This window comes from Empidonax traillii, unplaced genomic scaffold, assembly GCF_003031625.1.
Source record: "Empidonax traillii isolate 1590-97213 ecotype Southwest subspecies unplaced genomic scaffold, ASM303162v1 scaffold380:size670999, whole genome shotgun sequence".
Taxonomy (NCBI): domain Eukaryota; kingdom Metazoa; phylum Chordata; class Aves; order Passeriformes; family Tyrannidae; genus Empidonax; species Empidonax traillii.
The window spans coordinates 28,763-37,396 of NW_020955573.1; the positions used below are offsets into that span (position 1 = coordinate 28,763).

Consider the following 8,634-nt stretch of genomic DNA (forward strand, 5'->3'; position numbering starts at 1 on the left):
GTTCCCGGCTGGCAAATAAATCAGCCGGGTGGGTTCCAGCCTGGGCAGGGCGAGGAGGTCCCCAGAGCGGAGGCGAAAATGCCGCGCAGCCCTTTCCGTGCGCACCTGAGGGTCCCGATCGGAGCCCCCCGGCCCCGACCCCCCATTTCCCGGGCGCGCAGGGGCTCCCTGGGAATACCCGCGTGGAAAACGGGGATTTCTGCCCCTAATTCAGCGCGGCTGCCGCGGCGGGGCCGTGCTTTGAAGAGGAGCCGAGCCGAGCCGAGCGGGGGGGGGGGGGGGCGGGTTTGTTGCCTTGAAAAAACACCCCCAAAACAACCAAACAAACTAAAAGCAAAAGAAAACCGGCAAACGAGCCGGAACTCATGCCCGGCGCTGTCACAACCCGGGGGTGGCACCCGGTCTGTCGTGCCGGGGACACCGAAGGGGCCGCGTGTGACCGGCCCGTGGGGGCAGAGGGGGGGCACGGCTCCCTCTCTCTTTTATCCCACTTTTCCCCCCATTTTCTTTTACTTCCCTCCCCTTTCTCTTTCTTACCCCTCCCTCTCCCCTTTTTTTTTCCTTTTTTTCCCCCTTTCTCTCTTTTTTTTCCTTTTTTTTTTCCTTTTCCCCTTTTGCGCTGGTTCTGGTTAAACGTTATTTGCACTTTTGTTGGAAAAGTGGCCCCTAGTGTGCAATTATGTCAAATTTCTTTGAGTTTTACAATTTAATGGAGAACAGTAACTCTTTTATTGATCCTAGACGGGGCCGGCTCCTCTTCTCCGTCTCCCCCCCCCCACACCCCCCCCCCCCCCCCCCCCCCCCCCCCCCCCCCCCCCCCCCCCCCCCCCCCCCCCCCCCCCCCCCCCCCCCCCCCCCCCCCCCCGCGTTACTCCCATGAAATGTCACTCAATGTTTCTTATGCTCCCACCAGTTTCCAAAACAAACAGAGGAGGCTGCAGCCGTCTATTGACTCAGTTGGATGCAAGAGGATCTGGCGGTGGCCGCTGCCCCCCGACGGGAGCGGTGCGGCGGCCGGGCGAGGGGCGCTGGGTGCGGGCCGGGATGGAGCCGCCGCCGCCCGCCTGAGCCCCGCTGCGGCCCGGGGGGACCCCCGGCAGCCCGGGGGGGATGGCGCTCAGCTCCCGGGCTCACGCCTTCTCGGTGGAAGCCCTGGTGGGCCGCTCGGCCAAGAGGAAGGTGCCGGAGGGGCGCGATGAGGAGCCCGGCCCCGGCTGCCGTTCGGCCCGCAGAGCCCCCGAAGCGGGTCGGTACCGGCGGGACCCCGGGGGGTGAGGGCCGACCCTCTGCCTCCGCAGCCTCCCGAGCAGCCCCCTCCCCTTTGTGTTCCCCGCAGAGAAGCGGCCCAAGGCCGGCACCGAGGCCCGGCCGACCGGGGTGCAGGTGGAGCTGCAGGGCTCCGAGCTCTGGAGGAGGTTCCACGACATCGGCACCGAGATGATCATCACCAAGGCCGGCAGGTATCGATCCCCCGGGCCGCCCTGACCGTCCCCCGCCGCCTCGCTCGGGCTTTGCTATTCTGTTACCTTTTATTTTCTTTCTTTTTTTTTTTTCCCCCCTCTGTATTCTTTTTATTTTTAAGGATACCGGGGGGAGGGGAGGGGGTGTTTCTTGGTTGGTTTTTTTTCCTGTTTTGTTTTGTTGTTTGGGGTTTTTCTGTTCTGTTGGGCTACTTTTCTTGGTTTGCCCATTTTTCCGCTATTTTCGTTGAGTTCGGGTTTTTTTCCCTCGCGATGCCGGGTTATAGTTTTCCAGCCTTTTTTTCGCCCCGTAAGCGGCAGCTCTTGCTCAGCCCCTTCCCTGTGCCCGCAGGAGGATGTTCCCGTCGGTGCGGGTGAAGGTGAAGGGGCTGGATCCGCTGCAGCAATATTACATCGCCATCGACGTCGTCCCGGTGGACTCCAAAAGATACAGGTAAGGAGGGACGGGCGGGGACCCCCCACACCCACGCGGGTCTCCCCCTGCCCGGCTGTGCCCCATCTGTGCTCCGGCGAGTCCCGGGATGAATGTGACACGGGGGTCGCACGGCGGGGGCCCGCAGGCACCTATAGGTTCTATAGGTGTGCGTGGGTGTGGGGGCAGGTGGGGACGGGCCCTCCGCCCCCTGACCGCGCCCGGCCCGGGCCAGGTACGTCTATCACAGCTCGCAATGGATGGTGGCGGGGAACACGGACCACTCGTGCATCACCCCGCGGCTCTACATCCACCCCGACTCCCCCTGCTCGGGGGAGACCTGGATGAGGCAAATCATCAGCTTCGACAGGGTGAAGCTCACCAACAACGAGATGGACGACAAGGGGCACGTAGGTGTGGGGCAGCCCCGACGCGGGGGGCCGGGCTGGGGTAGAGCAACCCCCTGGGGTGCAGAGCATCACCCCGAGGGGCTGCGCCGGGAAGGCGGGGGGGCCGCTCCCTTCTGCCCCGGGGCTGAGGGCTGGGTCTCACCGACTTCTCGCCTCGGGTTTTCTTCCTGCCCTTCTCCCTCCGGGGGGTCTCAGCCGCCTCTCCCCCCCCCCGCACAGATCATCCTGCAGTCCATGCACAAGTACAAGCCCCGCGTCCACATTATCGCCCAGGATTCCCGCTTCGATCTAGCGCAGATTCAGTCGCTGCCGGCCGAGGGGGTACAGACCTTCTCCTTCCAGGAGACCGAGTTCACCACCGTGACGGCCTACCAGAACCAGCAGGTACCGGGGGTCGGGGGGCGTAGAGCCCCGACGGGACGGGGAATCAGGGGGATGGAGAGCTCCGGAAGTGCGGGGGACCAGACGAGGGGATGGAGAGCCCCGACGGTACCCGGGGGTAGGGGAATGGAGAGCCCCGGCGGGACGGGAATGAGGGGGGATGGAGAGCCCCGATGGCCGATCCTGGCTCACCCCGCGCCCCAACGGCCCCTTTCGCTCCCACGCTCCAGATCACGAAGCTGAAGATCGACAGGAATCCCTTCGCCAAAGGTTTTCGGGACCCCGGCAGGAACAGGTAAGAGCCGGGGCCGCTCCGCCGCCCGCCCCGCCGAGCCCACCGGTCCCACCGCCTTCACCCCGGTGTTCCCCCGCAGGGGGGTCCTGGATGGGCTCCTGGATTCCTACCCGTGGCGGCCGCCCCTCGCCCTGGATTTCAAGGCTTTCGGCGCAGACAGCCACGGTAAGTCCTGTTGGTTGCCTCTCCCTCGGGCTCGGGGCTCTCCCCGGGGCTCAAACCGCGGTGGGTCCAGAAAACGAACCATTCGCCGTTTGGGGATTCAATACCGCGTGGGTTTGGACAAAATTCCTGTGGAAATCAATGCGAGGAGCGGGAAGAGCGGGATGACGGCACTGCCCCAGCCCCCGGCTGAAATTAGAGTAAGATGAGGAAAAAAAAAAAAAATCTGGGAGTGTGCAGGAGGCTAATTTGGAGTCGGGTTGTTACGGCTTTGATCCTGTTCCACTAATTGTTTCCAACCGGTTTAGGAATATCAGCTAAAAACGTGGGAATAGTGACGGCCGGTGTCTTCTGCAGCGGCGGCTTCTGCGCCGACAAACGCGTTAAGCAACAGAAAAGAAAATTATCTGTTATTAGGATGTAGCAGTCCCACAGAAAGGCAGGGAAGAGGGGGAGGTTTTAAGGGAAAATGCTCACTCTCATCCTGGCAAGCGCACACCGGTCCCTTACAGCCCTTTCCCGTAAAATGTCTTTTGGAAGTAATATTTGAAAATTGATTATTCATAGCGCCGAAGGAAAATAAAAACCTAACAGCTCGTTTGCACGCTGGAGGCTCCAGCTTGGGTTTAAAAGTCGCCGGTTTAAGTCTCGTTTAGGATAGGAACTCTTCGAAGTCCTGGGACTCACTAAGTCATCCGTGTCTGCAGGGAAATGCTGCAAAAAAATCACAGGAAAAATTCATGTTCTGCAGGCGAAGAAAAGGGGACCCAAAAAAATCGGACTCGGGAGAAATTGAAAGGTTTATCAGTTGTAAAGAGAATTAGCTTTTTTAAAATTGTTATTATTAATAATAATAGTAATTTTATTATTAATGTTAATGACGATAATAATAATAATTTTATATCTAGAAAATATCTTATTAAAAAAACCCTTTTGAACCCGTTTGCCAGCACTGGGGAGAGGAACTGGTGGAGGGGCTGCAGTGGGGAATGGGGCAACAGCAACTGCAATGCTAAAAGGTGCTAAAATATTATTGGACATGTGTTAAAATATTTGGGCTTCCTGGGATTTCTAATTTTTTTTTTTTTTTAATGCTTGTCTTATTGTAATTTGTATCTTTCTTCCTGTAATTGGTATTTTTTTCAGGGTCAGATTCCTGGACCGATGTAAATACAACAAAATGTCCAATTCTATTAATACTAAAATTATATTTCTGAAGAAAAGCCGAAAAATAGGAATCCCAAAGCTCTAAAACCAGGAGACAAATTAGGTGAAATTATTATCAACGGGGTGAAGAAAGAATTGGCCATAAATTTTTGATTTTTAAACTTAATAGAAAGGGCAGCAAACATCTGCTCATTGAGCTGTTCTGTCCTCTCTGCTGCAATCCCCAATCCCAGACTTGCTCTGGAAGTTGGGTGATATTGCTTAGGATACTGTGAAGCAAATCCTACCCCTGGTTTGCTCTGCTGGATCCAGCCACGCAGGGATTCAGTCGCTGCCTCCCACTCAAAAATACCGACACAATCACATTATTCTCCACAACTCAAAGCCCCTGATTCTTGGAGGACATCGGGATGTGTATTTTGGGAAAGGATTGGATCCTGCCCTGCTGGTGTCAGGACTGAAACCCCACTGACATCAGCCGGGAAGGGTGAGATCCTCAGGGCACAAAACCTCCCTGGATTCCTGAGCCTGTGTGCTGAGCTGGGAGAGGCTCTGCTTGCTGGGAGTTTGGAAATTAATTTGCACCACGTCCAAAATCTTTGTGGGTTTTTTTTTAAGGTTTGCTAAACCTTAGATGTCAGTTTGATTTTACAGTCAGATGTGGTCGGGTTTTACAGCCGATTCCGGGTCGCTGGTTGCGTGTGAATGCCGATCAGATCACGTCCAGGCAGCGCATCGCTTGGAATTCAGTGTAAATGGGGGAAGACACGTAGCACAAATGGATTCACATTCCCTTCTTTCCTTTCCTAGTCCCTTTGGTAAGAAATTAAAACAAAGGGGGAGGAAAAAAACAACCCCGTGGAAGGATTTGGTAATGAGTGCGCAGGGGACACACAGCTCCTCACCGGCTGGAGATCAAACCAACACCCGTGGAGCACCAGAACTGGCTGCCCTGGAGCACTGTTCCCACCTCAGAGCAGCCATCTCATCCCTACCTCAGCTTTGCTCCTTTGGTGTTGCTTTTCTACCGAATTCTGAAAGTGTTCATTCATCCCTTTCAGAAAGGGGAATGTTAAAATGACATGTGGGTTTCAGTTTCTGGAGACACCGATAGCATTCAGGGCTGTGTTTCAAATTGCTTGGGAAGCCAAGTGAAATGAGTCAATTCCTGTGAGCAGGAAGGTACAGAAAATTCTCCATCAGGCTGAATATGCTTTTTTGTTCTTATATCCAATGGGGAAAAGCTGTTTGGAATTCATGTAAAAATAGAGAAGCTGAAATAGCCATGGTGTGTGTAAGAGGGGAAGGTTATCGGTTGTACAGCCAGGTATGGGTCCATCAGGTGTGTGGAACTGGGCTTCTCAATGGTCCCAGTCCATGGCATGGGTTTAGCCATGTGGGAATATTGTCCTTAAAGTAGTGCTGAGTAACATCAACAAATAATTTATGGATAGGTCTTCCTGTTTTCCAGGAGCTGGTTTTTGGAGCGGGTTTGTGCTTGGATGGACACCGGCGGCAGGGAGATGTGGAGTGGGAGCAGGAGTCCTCTGAGGGTTCCTTGGCTGTGGACATCCAAGGGTTCTTTGGTTGCGGACACCAGCCAGCCCAGTCTGGATGATTTTTATTTTCCTTTTCAGGTGGGAGCTCCAGCTCTTCCCCGGTGACCTCCAGCGGTGGGACCCCCTCTCCTCTGAACCCCCTGCTCTCTCCCTCGTGCTCCCCTCCCACGTTCCACCTGCCAGGGAGCAACATCGGCGTGTCGTGCCCCGAGACCTTCCTACCCAACCTCAACGTGCCTCTCTACTACAAGATCTGCCCTACGAGCTTCTTAAGGCAACAGTCCCTCATCTTTCCGAGCCACAAAAAGCTGGGAGGCACCAACCCACACCTCTTACCCCACTTCATGGTGGAGGTGCCCAAACTGTCCTCCCTCGGCATAGCCAACCTGAAAAGCGCCAAAGCCGAAGACTTGAACACTCAGTGCCTGCAAGTGCCCGGCTCCGCTGGTCAAATGCTGTATGGATTACACGCATCTGGAAACGTTTTCCCATCAAGTCCCATTGCTCGGGAAGCACTTAATTGTTCTTTACATCCTCCATATGGCCTGTATGGTTATAACTTCTCCGTGCCATCCAGACTGATGAATGCAGGAGGCCATTTCAAAGTGAGTGACAGCGGCCCGGCCGCTCTGAGCGACGGCAGATGTCACCACTCCAGCTGGCACCCCACCATTAACCACTGCCTTTAGTGGAATCACAGAATATTCCTAAGCATTGATATGTAAAGCAAGTCCTTCCTTCCTTTCATACCCCTGGACTTGTTAGTTATTGACTCTGAAATACTGCGTGGTACAGGAGAGGAATGTCCAGGCTTTTAACCCTTTTTTTGGTGGGCAGATGTGTTGTGGTGTTGGGAGGGCAGAGGATTTGGAAGGGTGCAAGATCTGGGAAGGTGGAAGATCTTGGAGCATGGACAGTCTGAGATGATCCACATCCAAGTGACCGCTTTTGATCCTGTTTATGTCACGGTTGTAGGGTAAGAGCAAACTGTACAGTCACCTTTTTGATAATTGCACTCTCAAGTGGGACCGGAGGCATCTGTATTTCTGCAAATATGTTTTCTCTCTCGCTTGCCTTTAATCAGCTCAGAGCCCTGGGGAGCTGCTGCTCACCCACTCCAATTTTATCCCTGGGGAGCTGCTGCTCACCCACTCCAGTTTTATCCCTAATTTCAAAGGGACTGTCCGAGACCTGGAGTCTGCAAAGGAGCAGCATTTGGCCAAATGCTCGAGTGTGCTCTCAAGTTCCCTTGGCTCCAACAGGTCCTAATTAATGACATGAAAGTGCCTTTTCTCCAGGACCCAGTGGGGATGTAAATTCAAGTGTCTGCTACCAGGGTAAAGAAAGGCAGGATGAAAGGTGGATGTGTTCCCACCACGTGGAGAAAAGGGGGAGGGTTCCCAAGAGCCTCTCCAGGCTGTGTCCTCCAGCAGCACTGGCACTGACAGTGCGGTGGGAAGGACAGGGATGAGGGTCACACATCCCTCCCATGGCAAAATGGATCCATGCTGGGGGACCTGGAGGATCCCTCTCGGAGAGCTGTGTGGAATGAAACAACTCCATGAGCCCTGCAGGACACTTTTCCTACCCAGTGTTTTCAGCCCCAGAAGATCTACCTGGGATCGCATCCAAGGGAAGGGGCAGGGATGCTCCTGGCTCAGTCCCATGGAGAATACAGATCCTTTATGGAGAGTTACAGCTCCACAGGCCCTGGAACACGAGATTTTCAATTCCTTCCAAAAGTCCTCTCTGTTTTATTGTAACCTGTGGATATTCTTGTTATTCCTGTAAATAATCTCCAGCTCCCAGGGGAACAGTGTAACTCACAATAAATCAGGACACAGGTTTTTATTCTTTATTTGATCGATGTTCAGTCTCTACTTAAAGTCAAATTTATTACTTGATGTGTGGCAGAGATTGGAAAATAATGCTTGACTGGGACCAGCCACATTTTGGGATTAATGCTGTATTTACAAACACAACATTATAGAGGGATTAGGTGCAGGTTTAAGACTCAAAACTCATATCAGAGTTTTGCTTTTATTCATAACAGACAACAAATTAAGAACAGAACAAGCAATATCAAAAGCTGTTAAAATAACAAAAAGTCACTCTTTGACTTTCATGAGACTTCGATAAAATTCAGACAACGTCATTTTCCCTGATTTTCCTGCTTTGGGTGTTCACAGAGCCCCCAGTGATAACAGTATGAAGTGGTGGGCTGTGCTAAATTGTCTGTACAACTGTAAAAATGAACAAACCTGCTTTCTCATGCTGTTTATCTCCCTATTTTTATTAAAAACAAACAAAAAAAAAAAAAAAAAAAGAAGAAGAAACTTCTGTTTTCCTTTGGGAGTCCTTATTTCCAAGCCTTCCCTCATCATCAGTGGTGACTGAATTCCCGTGGCAAATCCACTGCTGGCCCTGGACAGGCTCTGTCCAGTTCCCTGGGGGCTGAGTGACCACGTCGCACCCCCAACATGTGGTTGTACTCTGGAAGGCTCTTCCAGCTCAGTCATGGATTCCTGCAAGGGGGAACTTCCAATTTTCCAAATCCTCACGGTTGCGTCAGATATTCCGGAGTTGCTGGCCATGGGCTGCAACCCAGTAAACCAGTGGCTGGTTAAAAACGTGGCTGATAATGAGTTGAATGGATGTTTTCAGTGTGGTGATCTGCTCCACCAAGAATGATGCTCTGCTGATTCCAGTGGAATTGGATTGGGTTTCGAGGCGCCTTCGTGGGTCCTGTGGGATCGTGGGGTTTGCC

The 8,634-nt window shown here is 53.3% G+C and overlaps 1 protein-coding gene across 1 annotated transcript; it reads left to right on the forward strand.

Annotated features, from left to right (window-relative positions):
* Positions 1-1,110: 1,110 nt before the first annotated feature.
* TBX22 (T-box 22) lies at positions 1,111-7,057 on the forward strand. Its single transcript, XM_027893107.1, has 8 exons — positions 1,111-1,246; positions 1,337-1,460; positions 1,813-1,914; positions 2,129-2,303; positions 2,523-2,687; positions 2,915-2,979; positions 3,059-3,144; positions 5,946-7,057. Exons 1-8 carry the CDS (start codon positions 1,111-1,113, stop codon positions 6,554-6,556), a joined length of 1,464 nt encoding a protein of 487 aa, XP_027748908.1. The 3' UTR covers positions 6,557-7,057.
* Positions 7,058-8,634: the final 1,577 nt, after the last annotated feature.

Excerpts from the sequence above, each read along its gene's own strand:
- TBX22 (XM_027893107.1), top strand. The coding sequence starts at position 1,111 with ATGGCGCTCAGCTCCCGGGCTCACGCCTTCTCGGTGGAAGCCCTGGTG. Across the intron at positions 2,304-2,522 it reads AGATGGACGACAAGGGGCAC|ATCATCCTGCAGTCCATGCA; the intron begins GTAGGTGTGGGG and ends CCCCCCGCACAG. Across the intron at positions 2,688-2,914 it reads CGGCCTACCAGAACCAGCAG|ATCACGAAGCTGAAGATCGA; the intron begins GTACCGGGGGTC and ends CCCACGCTCCAG.